This window comes from Odocoileus virginianus, chromosome 33 (genome assembly GCF_023699985.2).
Source record: "Odocoileus virginianus isolate 20LAN1187 ecotype Illinois chromosome 33, Ovbor_1.2, whole genome shotgun sequence".
Taxonomy (NCBI): domain Eukaryota; kingdom Metazoa; phylum Chordata; class Mammalia; order Artiodactyla; family Cervidae; genus Odocoileus; species Odocoileus virginianus.
Genome location: NC_069706.1, coordinates 18,205,930 through 18,224,945, shown reverse-complemented (window position 1 = coordinate 18,224,945; position 19,016 = coordinate 18,205,930). Strand labels below are relative to the sequence as shown.

Genomic DNA, 19,016 nt, shown 5'->3' with positions numbered 1-19,016 from the left:
GCCTCCATTGGAAATTTTGTTCAAGGATGCCATCTAGGGGTGACTCTGTGAATCTTCTAATTCCTTCCACTCCCGTTTTTGCCCAGACAGATACAGATTTTGCTTTTCCTTGTGTGTTGGCTGACGCCTGTACAACACTACATATTCCCTGATGGTGGGAATCTTAGCATCTATTTGTAACACAAGGACTTGGCTTGTTGTGGTTCAATCAAATAAATCCATGTGCAGCTTCTTCTATACCTTTCCAGAGTTACTTACCCTGGCTAGCAGCTATTTTCAGCCTCAGTAACTACGTGCCAGAAGCACTGGACCCTGAATTAGAAATGTGTGAAAAATTCCGGTAATAGATTGAGACTCTAAACTGTTAACAAAGATGAAGACAACCTAGAACCGAGCTGACCTCTTCTCCCATATTGCCGGATTTAGCGAATACAGGACACCCAGTTCAGTTTGAATTTCAGGTGAGCAACACATAACTTTTTCATATGAGTATGTATGGGCATCCTGTATTTTATCTGGCAACCCTATATGCTTGAAGTTAAGGGATTTGAGGCCTGCATCCTCACTTGGAAATTACTGATCTGTAGATTAAGTCAGCAAACAATTCTGGTGTTAGTGAGGTGGTCTGGGTTAGAGGAGGGGTGATGGAATTTTCATTCTCTTTGGCAGATATTTTATTTATTTTGTATCTTCCTTCAGACTACATGTAGGCTTTTGGTTAAAACCATGGAGCATATACCATAATCAAGTTCCAACTTTGCCATTGATCTAGCTGAGTGGCTATGGGCAAATTAACCTCCCTGTTTCTCCGTTTCCTCAGTTATAAAACTTGGGATAATTGTATTTATATTCTCAAAGTGTTGAGAAGATTTGGAAACATGATGCTCATTAAGTGCTTTCCACAGTGCCAGCAGCTGATATATATCGAGAAATGAAAGCTATGATGATTACTTTGATGTTTTCGTATACACATAGAATTAAAGCCTTAAAGCACAATTTCAGAAGGAGGCATGTTCTCTACTCACCCACAAGGTCATGAGGTTCATGGGCTCCCTACCAGGCCCTTTCTAAAGTACTTTACTTTGTTGGGTTACAGCTGCTGGGTTTTTTTGTGAGACATGGGGTTTCATGTCCTATTATAGGAGGCCTAGTAATAACCCCATTTCTGTCTAAAGTTTCAAACCGTGTCACTGGCTGGCTCATTTGTTCTAAACACTATTTGAAACTGTTATGTATACTTTATGGTAGAGAATGCGAGTGTAAGAAATGAGGAGCCTCAAGGTTATTTTCTAAGTATGGAAAGCCAAACTTGAGGAAGAAGTAAGAAGGAGAAATAGAAGTACTTCTTACTATATGATGTTCATTGTAAGATCTAGAAATGTTTGTGTTCTGGGCAGGCACTTTATGGAAAGAACACTGAACTCCGGAGTCATAAGGACAGGCTTCAATTGTGTCAGCATGACTTGTGAGTCCTGGCAACTTGGATAAGTTGTATATCTTTCTCAGTGTTTGTTTCATCAATCATAAAATGGCAACATCATGGAGTTTGGGGGGAAATTGAATGAAAAACAGATATAGAAGCATGTCTCCCAAAAAGAGCTCAGTAAATCAAATTTGATTTTAAAAGAATTTTGAAAGTGACCATTTAACATGTGCTTTGAATGTCTGTGTGCTGTGCTTAGTTATTCAGTTGTATCTGACTCTTTTCAACCAGGGACTGTAGCCCACCAGGCTCCTCTGTCCATGGGGATTCTCCAGGCAAGAATATGAAGTGGGTTTCCATGCCCTCCTCCAGGGGATCTTCCCAATCCAGGGATTGAATGGCATAGCAGTTAATCATGTCTTTGATGTGTGAGCATATATGTGCATGTGTTTCTGTGTTTATCATGAGAATGATGTTTAGCCACATTTACAGACTGCCTACTGTGTTGAGTGACCAAACTGTCCCAGTCTGTCCAGGACTAAGGGAGTTCCCAAGAAACTGGGACAAGTTGGTCATCCTTCTACTATGTGCAAATTGCTTTACAGGCATTATCTCATTAAACTCTCAAACCCACCTATGAGGTAGGTTGTCACATTATTGGCATTTTACGTTGTAAAGGACACTTGGAGAGATCAAGCAGTTTACTCAAGCCACATAGCTAATTAATGGGAGGGGCAGAATCTGAACCCAGACCTGTATGACTCTTGGACCCGAGAATTTAACCACCACTCTGTGTGCAATGGGCTTCCCTTGTGACTCAGCTGGTAAAGAATCTGCCTGCAATGTGGGAGACTTGGGTTTGATCCCTTGCTTGGGAAGATCCCCTGGAGAAGGGAACAGCTACCACTCCAGTTTTCTGACCTGGAGAATTCCATAAACTGTATAATCCATGGGGTTGCAAAGAGTCGGACACAACTGAGCAACTTTCAGTTTTCTGTGTGCTTTTAGACTCCTCCAAAGGCCCAGCCTCTAATTGCCTGTCACCACCTGGATCATTGCTAAACACCTTTCCACCTTCCCTTCTGTCACCAAAACTTCCTGCTGCCCAGATGGCCTCCAGCAAAGGGAGAGACCTGGACACCGAGCTGAGTCAAGCCCAGTCTTGTATCGGGCCACAGCAGAGGCCCCTCCTTCCCTAGCAACAGACGCTGAAGCCTGGTGACTGGCTCCAGGACCTGGGTACAAGCTCCTCCAGTGTTAAAATAACCCGAGAGGAGGAGGAGAGAAGAATTCGGGCCCCAGAGGGATAGTCTGGTGAGTCGCTGCCTCCCCCTTCTCTGTGTTAGCGTGGGACTCTGCTTCAGATTTTCCTCTTCTGTGAACTAGGTGTGTTCCTGGAAAAGTTCAAGAGAAGGGCCACTCAGTGGAAGGGAAGTGTGGCCTTTGCAGGAAGCCACAGCACAGAGCTGGCAGAACCCCAAGGCTGCTGTTTCATTCTCCAGCTTTCCCCTCTCTCCTCTTCTACCAAGAAACTGCTCAGTGGGCTGAAGTCTATGACCTCAGAGAGGCAGCCCCGTGAACAGAGCTTTCAGAACATCTGCAAAGTTCCATCATCTGTGACATCCCCATTATGCTATAAGGAAGTGTGAATCTCAGAGCCACTGATAGAAGAGGAAGAAGCTGAGAGAGCTCGTTGTTCCTTTTTTTAATAGGTCCAGTTAGAATGGACAACATGAATGACACGGATTGCTCATCTCAGAAGGTAGGGGTGAATTTTAAAGTGTGTTTCTCTTTTCATTCAGTTCAGTCGCTCAGTTGTATCCAACTCTTTGCAACCCCATGGACGGCAGCACACCAGGCTTCCCTGTCCATCACTAACTCCTGGAGTTTGCTCATACTCATGTCCATCGCGTCGGTGATGCCATCTAACCACCTCATCCTCTGTCGTCCCCTTCTTCTCCCGCCCTCAATCTTTCCCAGCATCAGGGTCTTTTCAAATGAGTCAGTTCTTCAGGTGGTCAAAGTATTGGAGTTTCAGCCTCAACATCAGTCTTTCCAATGAATATTCAGGACTGATCTCCTTGAGGATGGACTGGATGGACTGGTTGGATCTCCTTGCAATCCAGGGGACTCTCAAGAGTCTTCTGCAACACCACAGTTTAAAAGCATCAATTCTTCGGCGCTCAGCTTTCTTTATACCTGTAATATTTTCAGCATGTAGGGAATTTGAAAGTGGGTAGGAAGGAGGCATTTCAATCACAAACCAATAGCCGTGTTAGATCTCCTTGACCAAGCATGTGCATGCCTGCATGCTCCATCCCTTCACTCAAGTCTGACTCTTTTCAACCCTATGGACTCTCCCCACCAGGCTCCTCTGTCCATGGGATTCTCTAAGCGAATATACTGGAATGGGTTGCCATGCCCTCCTCCGGGGATATTCCCAATGCAGGGATCAGACCCTTGTCTCCTGCATCTCCTGCATTGCAGGCAGATTCTTTACCCACTGAGCTGCCTGGGAAGCCCCTGACCAAGCATGTATATTAATTACATTTTGTTGTGTCCTTGAATTATGCTTTGTGATGCATTAGACTTTTGGACATCTTTAGGTTTTGTTGAGAAAATTTCAGGAATAGACACCTTTCTTTCCCTTCCTTTCCAAGGCCATTAGATCATATATTTCATTCGACAGCTCCCAACACTGGATGTAAGTAAGAATATACTGGGAGTCTCTTGAAAATATGGAGACTTGGCCTCACTTCCAAAGATTCTGATTCAGAATATCTGAAGTAGAGTCCTGCAATCTGTATTTTTAGCTAAGATCCTAGTGATTCTGCTGTTCCAGGTCCTCAAGTGAGCATTTGGGAACTGTTTCCATGAAAGACTTGCAAACATCATGTACAGTTAGAAATAAGGCACCTGAAAGGAACAGTTCTACCCAATCTATGTGGCAGAATCTTCGTGGAAAAGCTAAGATCCATTAAGTTGCCATATATTGAGGTGTCCAGAGGAGCATTTTAAATCAAAATTTTGTAAAATTAAAGTGGATTTGTTGAGGGAAAAAAAGTAAATGTGTTGACAATTACTGAGCCTACCCCCAAAGTGAAAACATGCTGCTATTTACCAGAGAGAACACTTAAGCATTAATCTTTAACAAACTGTTCTGGGTATCCAAGTAGGTCTTACAAATCTCCATCTCTTTCACCTTGAAGGGGCCACAGAGAGTTCTTAACCAAGTATGTTTAAGAAAACTCTTTTTGTTCTGTGAATTGACTTCTAGATCTGCTGGTCTTGTATGCCTGTTCCATGAACTGAGCTGTTTTCTACTATCATGGTTTTTACAGTTCTATATGTATAAGTCTTAGTCTGTGCCTGTGAACCAGCTCAAAGTTTAATTTGTTTTTCAGAGGTTCTGCTTCTCTCCATTATGTTTTGCAAAATGCTCAAGGTTAGTTTGTTTTCTTGGAAAATGTTTTGCTTCCGCTGCAGTATTCTTGTCTGGAGGATCCCATGGACAGAGAAGCCTCGTGGGCTACAGTCCATGGGGTCGAAAAGAGTCGGACATGACTGAAAGCGACTTAGCACTGGCACTTCCTTTATTATCCCAAGAATGGCTTTTCTCCTTGTATGAAGGCTCAGCTGCCTCTGTGTCTATCTCTTGGCTGACCAGCTCTCCATATAGAGGGACATAAATATGTCCGACTCAAATCCAAAAAGGATTCTAGGGGCTTAAGTAACTGAGAAGTCCAAGCTGCGTCCTGGGGTCCAGATGATGTCACTGAGAGTCTTTCTCATTCTGGTGCTCTGCTTCATGATGGTTTTAGTCTAAGGAAGGCTTTTTTTTTTCCCACATAAAGCAAAGATGGCTGTTTAGACTGCCTCTTTCCCAGTGGCTCCAGCAAAAGTATCAGGAACAACTATGATCAGCCCACCTTGGGTCACATGTCTGTCCCTGAACCAATCAGAGTGTCTGGAGGAGAGTATTCTGATTGGCCAGACCTGTATCACATGCTCTGGCCAGGACACAGGTGCTTGGACACTGTACAATGTGGACTGAAATTGAAATAGATCCCGTTATGTCCACTAGGGCTATATTCTGCCTGCTTTGCTAGTAAGAGTAACTTTTCAATACGTCTGAGGGCTGAAATCAGGTTTATCCTAACTATAAACAGAAGCATGAATGCCAAGACACCTCCTGAATAATATTAATATTCTCCTCAACTGCAAAAGGTCAGGGTTTTTTGGTTTAACTACTCGTTCCCTCTCTTGTAACTTAAGATGTCCAAAATCTGTTTCTGTTTATTGTTTTTTAATGAAGGCTTTTATTTGAAACAGATTTAAAAGCTAGGCCAAGGGAAATATTACCACTGACCATAAAACCCTCTTGCTTGCCAAGACAAAATGCAGGCAGCCCTAACTTATCAATCAGTATATGTTGTACATCTGAACTCCTGAAGGAAATCATGAACGACTTCATTTCCCGGAAAATACTATTGCTGAAATCTACCTTGGATAACCAGATTCCGTTCAAGTTGATGCTGAATTTTTTCATTTTGTTCACCTCTTAAGTGCAGATCTTGATACTAACTTCAGTAGTGAAAGAGCAGGCTCTTGGATGTGGTTGGTTGATTCTTAGATCCTTGAAACTGAGGTCAAGAGCCGAGAGACAGACACAGCCGAGAGACAGACACAGTGATTTAAATCGACAAAGCAAGTTCTCTAAGCAGAAAACAATAGGGTCATCTTGTTTAAGGTGGAGCCTAAGCAGCGTGATTCTGTTAGTGGGTCTGATGCACCACAATTTTTGAAACCACTGAATTAGGCCATTAGATCAGTGAACCTATTATATTTTTTTAAATTTCCAGGCTCAGTATGCATTTTTTTTAAGAGTTTGCAAGTTTTCTTTTAATTTTAAAATCAACACATTCTCAAAACAATTGCCATTTCCAATGTGTTGGGATGCAAACTAGTGTGTATTTAAAAGCACCTCTTCATGGCTAGTATGTCTTACCTTACCTTATGGTCTCATCACTCCATGGCAAACAGAAGGGGAAAAAGTGAAATCAGTGACAGATTTTTTTCTTTTTGGGCTCCAAAATCACTGTGGATGATTGCTGCAGCCATGAAATTAGAAGACACTTGCTTCTTGGAAGGAAAGCTATGACAAACCTAGACAGCATATTAAAAAGCAAAGACATCACTTTGCCGACATAGGTCCATATAGGCAAAGCTCTGGTTTTTCTAGTAGTCATGGATGGATGTGAGAACTGGACCATAAAGAAGGCTGAGCACAGAAGAAATGATGTTTTCAAATTGTGGTGCTGGAGAAGACTCTTGAGAGTCCCTTGGACAGCAAGGAGATCAAGCAAGTCAATCCTAAAGGAAATCAACTCTGAATATTCATTGGAAGGACTGATGCTGAAGCTGAAGCACCAATACTTTGGCCACCTGCTGTGAAGAGCAGACTCACTGGAAAAGTCCCTGATGCTAGGAAAGATTGAAGGCAAAAGGAGAAGAGGATGGCAGAGGATAAGATGGTCGGATTCACATGAACTTGAGTGAACTCCAGGGGATGGTGAGGGACAGGGAGACTTGGTGGCTGCAGTCCATGGGGTTGCAAAGAGTCAGACATGACTTAGTGACTGAACAACAGCAAGAATAACAAAATATCCTACCTATCCCCTATGAACCTTAGTTTCAGCTAGAACTGGATATAAAAAATCTCATACATACCTGGCACATAATGTTTTGAATAATGGCAAATGTTATTGTTAATGTGATTATTTTATGAGGTTGAGTCATCAGTGAGAAATTGGTTGGGGCATGGGGATGACTAACGTCTGACTCATTCACCCCCTACATGTCTACCTTCTGCCAGTTACCCTGCATGGCTTAATTTGCTGACCCAAATAAATCAGATCTATCTAATAATGTCTCGTCTTACACAAGAGTTCCGTCCACAGTCGTTGCCTGAGGTGAAAAAGCACAGAGCCAAAATTGCATTGGCGGATCTCTTTGAACTACCTTTAAAGTACTGTATAGCAGCATCTCTCAGTAAATCCAGCCCAGAGGGTTCCCTCCGCAGCCCCAGATGAAGTAGTTGTCTTGCTTCTAGGGTTTGGGCATAGGAAAGAAACTCAGGGCACCTCTCAACGTGAAAGCCAGCTCTGAGGTGAAGAAGCACTGGGAACTGAGTGTGGCCATGGGGGCCACAGGTTCACCTCTGTCTGAGGCTCACTCCCAAGAACACACTCCCTGAATGGAATGGTGGACTCAAACACCCACACTCTTTAAATATATTCTTTTCTTTCCACAGGAAGCACAGAGTTATTTATACCACTACATAAACGAGTTTCTGTTTGGAATTTTGCCCGTGTGAAATACAAGAGTCAATTTTTTTTTAAGTCAACCCCTTTAATTACAACCCAGGGTAGGGAAGCTGGGAGTGCCCTCAGATTTGGGTTCTTCCCAGGGGAAAAATACATGAATTTGCTCATAGAAGGGTAGCCATGAGGAGATGCTAGAGAAGAGACTTTAGCTCTTAAGAATTGAAACCAATGGATAGTGGTGAGAAGGGTGTTTTATGGCAGACCTTTGTGCCTAAGTCCTTTTCTGAGGAACTTTTGACTCATTATGCACTGCAGAGGCTTGGAAATCTTTCCCAATTCCTGAAGAGTGGCTTTGTATTTGTTTCCCACAGATCCCCAAAAGTGACTCCATATATCACATGAGCCACTCCCAGATGCGGCCAGAGTTGCCCCCTCTGCCTGCTTCTGCTAATGAAGAACCATCTGAACTCTATCGGGTATGTTCACCTGGGCGCTGCTCTTCTGCTGCTAACGGTTGGGGGTCAAATGGACTTGACAGGTAGGATTAGAGGCCTAGTCATTTCTGCCACTGGAAGAGGCTATAGCACAGTGGGAAAAAGAGCTATGTAGTAGCACAAATCTAGCCTTCTCACTTACCTGCTGCATTATTTAAACACTCTGAACTTCTGCATATTCAACTATAAAATGAGAACAATTATTTCTACTGGATAGCCATGTACATATAAAGACAATAGATGTAAATTACCTGATCACAAATTTACTGCATGTTGAAAATCAGCTGTTATCCTTTCCATCAGAAAGCATGCTCTTTGGTGGTCAGAGAGGTAAAATTGGTGTCCATTCCGAAAGTATTTGAACTCAGCTTGCAGAATATTAGGCATGTGGGATGCCATGAGTCTCAGTGTGAGTGGAGCCTGGCCGAGAGGAGCCCAGGCTCCCTGCATGATGTCCCTCACGTGACTCTCTCTGCATTTCTCCCCCTGTAGACAGTCATGTCGCACAGCTTTTATCCGCCCTTGATGCAGCGCACGTCATGGACCCTGGCTGCACCCTTCAAAGAGCAGCAGCATCACTGTGGACCCAGTGATTCCATCGCCAACAACTACTCCTTGACAGCTCGGGACCTGAAGCTGAAGGACCTGCTGAAAGTCTACCAGCCCGTCACCATCAGTGTCCCCAGGGAAAAGGTCGTCCAAGGACTGCCATCAGGTATTTCCCGCAGTGTCATACCTACTTAGAATGGGGCTTTGGGAGATTTCTAATGCTGGGTTTAGTCCTGGCTCCACCTTTACTATAGATAACTTTGGGCAACCTCATGAAGCCTCAGTTTCCTCATCTGTGAAATGGGAATGATTGTGATGGCTAGCATGATGTTTAACATACACCGAGCTTCTTGTTGACTGCTCAATTCAGTTCAGTCACTCAGTCATGTCTGACTCTTTGCGACCCCATGGACTGCAGCATGCCAGGCCTCCCTGTCCATCACCAACTCCCAGAGCTTGCTCAGACTCATGTCCATTGAGTTGATGATGCTGTCTAACCTCCAACCATCTCATCCTCTGTCGTCCCCTTCTTCTCCTGCCTTCATTCTTTCCCAGTATCAGGGGCTTTTCAAATGAGTCAACTCTTTGCATCAGGTGGCCAAAGTATTGGAGTTTCTGCTTCAGCATCAGTCCTTCCAATGAATATTAAGGACTGATCTCCTTTAGGATTGACTGGCTTGATCTCCTTGCAGTCCAAAGGAGTCTCAAGAGTCTTCTCCAACACCACAGTTCAAAAGCATCAATTCTTTCGCACTCAGCTTTCTTTATAGTCCAACTCTCACAACCATAAATGACTACTGGGAAAGCCATAGCTTTGACTAGACAGACCTTTGTTGGCCAAGTAATGTCTCTGCTTTTTAATAATGCTGTCTAGGTTGGTTATAGCTTTCCTTTCAAGGAGCCAAGTGTCTTTTAATTTCATGGCTGCAGTCACCATCTGCAGTGATTTTTGAACCCAACAAAATAAAATCTGTTGCTGTTTCCATTGTTTCCCCATCTATTTGTCATGAAGTGATGGGACTGGATGCCATGATGTTAGTTTTCTTAATGTTGAGTTTTAAGCCAACTTTTTCATTATTCTCCTCTTTCACTGTTATCAAGAGGCCCTTTAGTTCTTCTTCACTCTCTGCCATAAGTGTGGTGTCATCTGAGTATCTGAGGTTATTCTTACTTCTCCCAGCAATCTTGATTCCAGCTTGTGCTTCATCAAGCCCAGCATTTTGCATGATGTACTCTGCATATAAGTTAAATAAGCAGGGTGACAATATACAGCCTTAACATACTCCTTTCCCGAATTGGAACCAGTCTGTTTTTCCATGTCCAGTTCTAACTGTTGCTTCTTGACCTACATACAGGTTTCTCAGGAGGCAGGTCAGGTGGTCTGTTATTCCCATCTCTTTAAGAATTTTCCACAGTTTGTTGTGATCCACACAGTCAAAGGCTTTGGCATAGTCAATAAAGCAGAAGTAGATGTTTTTCTGGAACCCTCTTGCTTTTTTGATGATCCAGTGGATGTTGGCAATTTGATCTCTGGTTCCTCTGACTTTTCTAAATCCAGCTTGTTGATTGCTGCATAACAAATTACTCCCAAACTCAATAGTTTAAAATAAGCTCCATTTGTTATCTTACAGTTTCTGTCAAGAATCTGGGCATGGCTTAACTGGCTTAGAGTCTCTTACAAGTGTACAATCAAAGTATTCAAGGGTACAGTCATCTAAAGGCAACCAAGGAAGGATCCTCTTCCAAGCTTACTCACCTCCCCCACTTCCTGCTGGCCATAGACATCGGTTTCTTACCGAATGGGCCTATCCACCAGGGAACTCACAACATGACTTCTAGTTTCCCTTGGAGGAAATGTGGTAGAAGAGAACCAGTAAGATAGAAACCACCATCTTTTGGGAGCTTAATTTTGAATGTGACATCCTATGGTTTTTGCCATTTTCTCTGTGTTAGAATCAAGTTGCTAAGTCCCACACTCAAGAGGACTATACAAGAGCACGATTATTACAGAAAGTGGGGATCCTTGATTGCCATCTTGGTGGCCAAAATTACCATAGTACTTTTTATGTATTAATTTGTTTAGTTCCACTGGGTACACATATGTCTGCTTAAAGATATCCATTAGTAGTTTTTGTTAGAGATATGTTGGAGATTTGCAATCTGCCTGCTGTCTCAAACTCATTTTCATGTTTTTCTTTATTCTTTCTGTGCTGTGTCTGGGTGAATTCCTCAAATTTATCTTCCAACTCACTAATTTTCTCTTCAACTCTGTTCAGTCTTGAGTTTATCCTGTATAATAAATGTTTTTTTTTTAAATTTTATCTTTATTTTTTTTGTTTTTTTTATTTTAATAACACTGTCTTTCATTTTCAGATTTCTTAATTGGTTCTACTTATGAGTGCCACCACCCTTGCCAGTTTCTTATTCTATTCTCATGGACATAACATTTTCAGTATTACCTGGAGGATCTTAAACATTTATTTTGGAGCAATATTAGTGTTGCTATATTATTTCCATTTTGTAAATATTTCCCTCAGTTGTTGAGTTTATTTGCTATCTTTCTTATATTGGTTTTTCTCATGTGTTATGGGATTTTAGTTTGCAGGCTTATGTTGAGAGCTTTTCCCCTTCTTGCTACATGAATTTCCCATTTGTTGTTTAATTCACACACAATAAAATGCACAGATCTTAGTGTTCAGTTCAGTGAGTTTTATCATTTGCTTATACATATTTGTATATAGCCACCACCCAAATAAGATATAGGGCATTTCCATTACTAGAGGAAGTTCTCCTGTGCACCTTTCCCATCAGGTCCTTCCTCTCCCCAGTACCATCCTGCCCCCTTTCTGATTTCTGTCACCATAAGTTAGTTTTGGTTGTTCATACTTATAAATGTACTCAGTGCATTCTTTTGAAATACCTTTTAAAATCTTGCCTTTCTTCCTTATGCCTTCACCTGGCATCTTAGGACCCCAAATTAGTACCAGATTTTATTATTGATGGCTTAGAACTTCCATCCTAAGGTACTGTTTAAGGGATGTTGTCGATCTGGTCCCTGAGGTTATGTTAGGCTTGCCTTAGTTATTACCAACTTTTCTTTGCTATCTGTGGTCACTGTGTGAATTGAGGATACAGGTGCTTTATCTGCATGACAGTGTTGCTGGCTTTTCAGCCTGTCTTCATGGGTAGGGCAGCCATGGCTTTATACTGTGAACCTAGCTTCAATTCCCACAGTCATGGTGTGTTTTGGATTTCATTAATCCCCCAGGTGTCAATCACCTAATTTTTTCTGCCTGCTTTGGTGCCAGAAGCCAAGTTTAAGATTTTTACTTCACACTGTGTTTGAGTTCACACAGAAGAGCATCTTTTTGAACAATGCACCGTCTTTTTAATTTTAAAGAATTTTTTCTGTTACTGTTAAATTTGTTGTTGTTGTTGTTCAGTTGCTAAGTCATGTCCTTCTCTTTGCGACCCTGAACTGTAGCATACCAGGCTTCCCTGCCCTTCACTGTCCCCTAGAGTTTACTCAGAATCATGTCTGTTGAGTCAGTGATGCCATTCAACCTCTGCTGCCCCTTCCCCTCCTGCCTTCAACCTTTCCAAGCATCAGGGTATTTTCCAAGGAGTCAACTCTTCACATAGGGTGGCCAGAGTATTGGAGCTTAGCTTCAGCATCAGTCCTTCTGGTTTGTATTCAGGGTTGATTCCCTTTAGGATTGATATTTGGAGTAGATTGAGGAAATCGAAGTATGAACTCAGAATACATCTTGGTTAAGAGTCTTCAATCCTCTGGTTCTATCAAAATATCCATTTCCTATTAGTATGTATTCAACGTGTCTAAAATGACATGTTAATTTCTTACACTAGACTCTTAAGCAAATATCCAGTTAAGGTTTAGTAGTAGAATGATATATATATATATATATATATATATATATATATATACACACACACACATTTTGTATGTATATACATTTTTTTTATTTTAAAATATTTATTTATCTATTTTTGGCTGTGTCAGGCCTCGGTTGTAGAATCAGGGATCTTCTGTTGTTGTGTGCAGGCTCTTTGTTGCTGGGTGTGGGCTTCTCTTTAGTTGTGGCATGTAGGCCCTAGAGTGTGCAGGATCCGTAGTTATAGCACATGGGCTAAGTTGCCCCACAACATGTGGGATCTTAGTTCCCCAAGCAAGGATCAAACCCGAATTCCTTACACTGGAAGCCGGATTCTCAACCACTAGGCCACCAGGGAAGTCCTCTTAGAAGAGTTTTGTATTTTATTTATTAAATTTATTTATCACAAATGATATTTATTGCAATGCCTTCTATTTGTGGCAAATTACATCATTTTTTCTATTTGCAATAATTATATTTATTGAAAATGATACTGGTTTTTCTATTTGTGACACTCATATAATATTTCCTTTAAAATAAATAGCTTAAGTTTAAAAGTCTGAATCTATTTAAAGAAAAATATTTAGCAATAATACACCTCATGTTTAGAAAATAGAGCACATAGGATTGGGGGGGGTGAATTGAGGATATATTAATATTTGTCCAGTGTATGAGAAAACAGAAGGCATGCTCATCCCCATTTCACAGTTGAGGAAGCTGAGGCTTGGAGTGATGGTCACTTCTTCAGGGTCACACAGGCAATTAGTGGTACAAGTGGGACCAGGGTCTGCATCACCTGCTTCCTCCCACCACACCAAGTCCACCCTTCTTAGTGTTCTCCTGGACTGCCCTAAGACTTGCATCCCCGTGGGCAGAAGGTGGCCCAAGGTCACTGCCCATCACTGATATCTTTCGTCTCCACTGTTCTAGCAAATAAAAGCTCATCAGAGCCTAACAAGAAGAAAATGAAGTTCTCCCCCAAAGACAAAGAGGATCTCGCTGGGTAAGGTTTTTCTATGGGCACAGGGGATTGCAGGACACTAGAATGAACTGAAGAAGGTTACGGTCTCATGAAAGCCACACTCTGCTTCTTGACTTTAAAGCATTCCTGGATACCTAGTTACTTATGTTTTTTCCCACCAGTACTCTTAATCCAATTTATTAAGGCCTGAAATAAAAATAAATTAGCTAACTAAGCAAAACCATTGCTTACAAACTTATGAAGAATGAAGTGTTCATGGAACCAGGCACTAAGCTGTGTCTACTTTTCAGGATGAAGTCAGCCTCAACTACCTTACCTATGAAGAAGGAGGTTGTGACATCTTTGACTTTCCCAGGAAGCAGACCAATGAGTCCAGAAGAACAGATTGATGTGATGTTACAGCAGGAGATGAAAATAGAAAGTAAAGAAACCAAACCATCCGAATCAGACTTGGAGGTACATTCTTATTGCCTCCTTTCTCTCAATTTGCTAAGTATTATTCTTGACATCTCAGTGATTCTAAACTGGAGAAAAGCAGTAGTCACCTGAGGAATGTTTTAAAAATATTGAAGTCCAAAGACAGGCAGGTTGATTTCCCTTCTTCTTTCTCAACATTGCTATGGCTGTTCAAGGTGAAGTAAGTCAGAAAGAGAAACACCAATACAGTATATTAACACATATATATGGAATTTAGATAGATGATAATGACGACCCTGTATGCAAAACAGCAAAAAAGACACAGATGTAGAAAACAGACTTTTGGACTATGTGGGAGAAGGCAAAGGTGGGACGATATGAGAGAATAGCACTGAAGCATGTATATTACCATATGTAAAATAGATGACCAGTGCAAGTTCGATGCATGAAGCAGGGCACTCGTGAAGCTGATGCTCTGGGACAACCCAGAGGGATGGGGTGGGGAGGGCTTTGGGAGGGGGTTTCAGGATGGGGGGACACAGGTACACCTGTGGCTGATTCATGTCAATGTATGGCAAAAACTGCCACAATATTGTAAAGCAATTAGACTCCAATGAAATAAATTATTTTAAAAATAAATAAGTAAAGGTACTGAAGTCCAGACCCCATGCAGACTGCTGAATAAAGGTGTGCATGCATGAGTCTTCTGCTTTAGCAAGTCTTAGAAACCGGTGCCTTCAGGTCCTCTTAGAACATAGGTTGCAAAATGGCTGCATAAAACATAGGCTGGGGTTGCCAGATTTTGAAAAACAAAACAAAAAATGTGGCACTCTGTTTGAATTTCAGATAAATGATGAATAATTTTTAGTATATTCCAGTGCATCTCATATTTTATCCAGCAGCCCAACCATAAGTTAAATATGGCCTACAGATGTGCTTGGAAAAATGAAAGAAATTTCACATAAGCTGGATTTCTAACCTTGTTATGCCCGATGTCCGAATCCCCGAGCGGGAAGAGAGAAAGCTACCAAGAGACAATGCAAAACGCAAGAAGGAAGTTTATTGCTAGCTCGAGCTAGGGCCCCCGCTGTGTCCAACGCAGTGGCGCACAGGCTGAGAGCCCCGAGCCCGGTTTTCTACCCATATTTATAGAACATCCAATTTCAAACATAAGCAGGGGTCATTTAGCGAAGCGGATTGGTTACATGTTCGCGGGGGTCTTTTCATTGGTCAGACATTCGCGCGCGCGGGATCTTTCCGTAAACAAGTTCTGATTGGCTGTATCTGGGTGGCCTGATAGTCTCTGACTGGTTGTGTCTTGGTGACCTGATAGTCGCCTTAGTTGCCAGGGTGAGGGCCTGGTCTTCCTGCTTCTGCCTTTTGTCATGGCGTTATGTTTGCTCTCCCTACATTCTACAAACCTCTCTCGAAAAAATTAATACATTTGAAACTGAACAATAGCTACCTCCTTGAGATGAGAAATACATTCTCTGGTTTGTCAGTCTCCACAATTCCTTATTATTTTATTATGTCCAGCCAACTTTCAGTTATTAACATTACCTGCTTGGTCCCAGATAGACTTTTGAGCCTCTAACCCCTAACTTGAAAGACCTGCAAAGCTTTAGAGCAAAGAGCTTTTTGAATTTAGAGTGTATAGTAAAATGATTAACAATAAAAACTAATAGTGACTGAGAATGTGCTATTAGCAAAATTCCATACTAAACCCGCTAGATGCTTGACCCCATTCAGGACCTGGGGATTATGATTATTCCTGTTGTCAAGTTGTGGAAATTGGGGTGGGGACTGCTTAATCAACTTGCCCCAAGTTATACAGTCAGTAAGAGGCAAAACTAGAATTTAGACCAGTCTGGCTGATACTAACATTCTGAACAACAACATTTCTCAAACTTGCCTGAAAATAAGAATCGCCTGGGGTTCTTGTTGACGTATCCTAAATGCCCTAGGAGGGAGGGGCCTGTGAATCTGCATTTTAAAAGGAGCCTCTCTTCTCACCCCAGGCAGTTCTTATAATGAGAGAACTTTGGAAATTTGTCCTTTATCAAGTTTGGAGAGATCCAAGTTCAGCCTTTTCTGACCACAAGACAATTGGCAAAGAAGGTCAAAGCTGATTTCAAACCCTTTCCTATACTTTTTGCCTCTCTTTTATCTGCAATAATTCGTTTCTAGAGCCATTCAGCCATCTAGCAGCTTAGAGGCAAGCCATAAATTAACCAAACTTCCTAATGTCACCAGGTCACATTGGGCCTGTTCAGTTCATGTGTTTGTGTTGTTTTTCTAAACTCAAGACCATGGTTGAATTAGAGTAATTATCATAAGTCTCACTTAGACTTGGGGGTTTTCCCATAAGCCATAGGATCAAGTACTTTCTTCATATAGGGTCGTTGTTATAAAGGAGGGTGAATTGAGTCCATTTGAGGAGCTTGTCATTCCTCTTCTTAAAACTCACCAGATATGTTATCACCAACGCCGGGGCTTAGTCCTCTTCCCACTGCTCCTATTTGCATGGCATTTGACAAATCCTTCCTTAGACAGCACTGAGATCTCTCTGGCTTTGGTTGACTCCTCCAGAGCCATGAGGAATACTCACCAACAATTTATTACAATGAGTGTGATGTCATGGACCAAGAAGTGAGGGAAGGAAGGAGATCAGTGCTGTATGAACAGGGTACTTTAGCAGCTGATGGGTGTGGGCAAGTGGGCACAGTTAGTTAACTGATTATGATCATTTTGTTGCTGGTGGTTTGTTTATGGAAGAGATACTACTACTATTTGACCAGTGGAATCCGAAAAGACATGATTGCCCCTGAGGAGGACAAAGTGATGGTTCGGATTTCAAAGCTGATTTCAAACACACTGCTGACAAGTCCCTTCCTGGAACCCCTGATGGCTGCCCTTGTGGAGGAGAAGGAAAATGACTATTACAGCAGCCTCATGAAAAGCATTGGTAAGGCTGTGCATAAATGGGGCAGGGTTCCTATGTGGAGGGTACCTTCTTTCCTTTCACTGTCAGTTCTTCTCTCTGTTTTCTCAGAAAAAAGCCAAAACATTGTGTAACTTTTCATTCAGTTGCTCCCCGGCACTGCCACCATCACTCATGTCCATACCAGTGCTTATCACATTTCACTGTGCATCTGTGTAACCTAAGGATCTTATTAAAGGGCAGATTCTGATTCAGTAGAGTTTGGGAGGGGCCCACGATCCTGCACCTCCAACCAACTCCCAGGTGATGCAGGTGCTTCTCACCCTGGGCAACAGCGTAAGTAGCAGGCGCCCATAGACAGTTAAAATGTAGCTCAAGACCTCTTCCTTCAAGTATTTGATCTCTGCAACCCTCAGTGATCCCTCCATTTTGTGCATTCATACCACTTCTCCCTTCTCCTTTCAACTCAAACCATTTTGGAACTTCTCCTGTGCCATTGTTTCTCTATGGCCTTTAACACTGGCCTTGTCTTTCTCATGGGTCTCAGCTCCCTTATTAGACATTTACTGATATATCATCAGTCCTCACTCCCTTTCATGTTTAGCTACATGTCTTGTGCACACAGTAGGGCATTGGGAAATGTTTGATGATAGTGAGTATTGTGAAAAGTGAAAGTGAAAGTCTCTCAGTTGTGCCCTACTCCTTGCAACCCCATGGTCTATACAGTCCATGAAATTCTCCCGGCCAGAACACTGGAGTGGGTAGCCTTTCCCTTCTCCAGGGGATCTTCCCAACCCAGAGATCAAACCCAGATCTCCTGCATTGCAGGTGGATTCTTTACCAGCTGAGCTCTGAGCCACCAGGGAAGCCCTTAATAATGTGAGAATAATGTGAAAAACACATCAAAGGGGAGAGGTGATCATATTAGCTCCCCACCTTCCCATTTATCTGGAAAACAGCTATACTTACTAAATTAATGGGTTTTTTAAAATTTTCTAATCAGTCTTCTAGTGGTACAGTGTAATGGCTCCTTGTCTGCTATAGGCTAAAGCCCTTCCAATTTCAGCCTCAACCCACTTCTCTAGTCTTATCACCTTGAACTCTACTGCTTGTACCTGATATTTCTGCCACAGCATGACCCACAGCTTCTTGAGCATGTTATACAAAAATCATGAAACTGCACTTATCCTGTCAGACAAAATCCTACTCATTTTCTATGACCCAGCTTAAATGTTACTTCCCCTATGAGGCTTTTGCCCGTCCATATCATGTGAAACATTTGGCCTCTAAATTTCCATTCATAGGTATCTGGTGTCATGTATTGTGTTTACTTTTTTATGTAGCTATGTTGGTGTGCTGTGTCGTAATGACATTTCAGCGAATTGATATGCATGATGCTAGATATCCTAATAGGACTAAACTCCAGATTCTAAGTGTTCCAGACTCTGAAGTTATATTCTGCTTCCCCCCAAATGTCTCACATACCAACAGGGTGAAACCTACTCAGTTAAGTTATACCCAGGGGGTTACCAATGACCTTGTAAATGAGGGAACATTTCCAAGTGTAAATGGACAGAAGCTTATTTACCTTCTAAGTGCTGAAACTTAAGAGCAGAAATTGCTCAAGGCCCCTGGTTAATAACAAGCGTTTGCCCTCTTGGTTATAGTTGATTACATCCTCATGGACCCCATGGAGAGGACAAGACTCTTCATTCAGAGCATCCCCCGAGCATTTCCTCAAAGAGTGATCCGGGCCCCCGTGCCCTGGCACAGTGTCTACAAGAATGCCAAGAAGTGGAACGAAGAGCACCTGCACACGGTGAACCCCATGATGCTCAGCCTGAAGCAGCTGTGGTTTTCGGAGTAAGAAGTGCCTCCTGCCCCTTTTTTCCCTTTATTGCTTCCACACGTAAGAGATCATCTTATGCGGGAGTAGCCTTGCCCTTGAAGTAAAATGATGCAAATCCTAGACCAGGTTGCATATGGAGAGC

At 42.2% G+C, this 19,016-nt stretch overlaps 1 protein-coding gene across 6 annotated transcripts in view; it reads left to right on the top strand.

The window, feature by feature from the left end:
* Window positions 1–19,016, top strand: part of DNAH3 (dynein axonemal heavy chain 3) — a 236,481-nt gene that overhangs the window by 2,516 nt on the left and 214,949 nt on the right. The window contains exons 1-10 of one of the 6 annotated variants that reach the window (XM_070460976.1): window positions 205–461; window positions 1,398–1,465; window positions 2,432–2,737; window positions 3,136–3,185; window positions 8,121–8,225; window positions 8,736–8,958; window positions 13,616–13,688; window positions 13,958–14,123; window positions 16,860–17,049; window positions 18,693–18,888. In XM_070460976.1, coding sequence (XP_070317077.1) covers window positions 3,147–3,185; window positions 8,121–8,225; window positions 8,736–8,958; window positions 13,616–13,688; window positions 13,958–14,123; window positions 16,860–17,049; window positions 18,693–18,888 — 992 coding nt within the window. In that variant the 5' untranslated portion in view covers window positions 205–461; window positions 1,398–1,465; window positions 2,432–2,737; window positions 3,136–3,146. Of the gene's footprint in view, window positions 1–204; window positions 462–1,397; window positions 1,466–2,431; window positions 2,738–3,027; window positions 3,186–8,120; window positions 8,226–8,735; window positions 8,959–13,615; window positions 13,689–13,957; window positions 14,124–16,859; window positions 17,050–18,692; window positions 18,889–19,016 lie in introns of those variants that run through there. The other 5 variants (XM_070460979.1, XM_070460977.1, XM_070460981.1 and 2 more) reach the window with 5 other exon arrangements.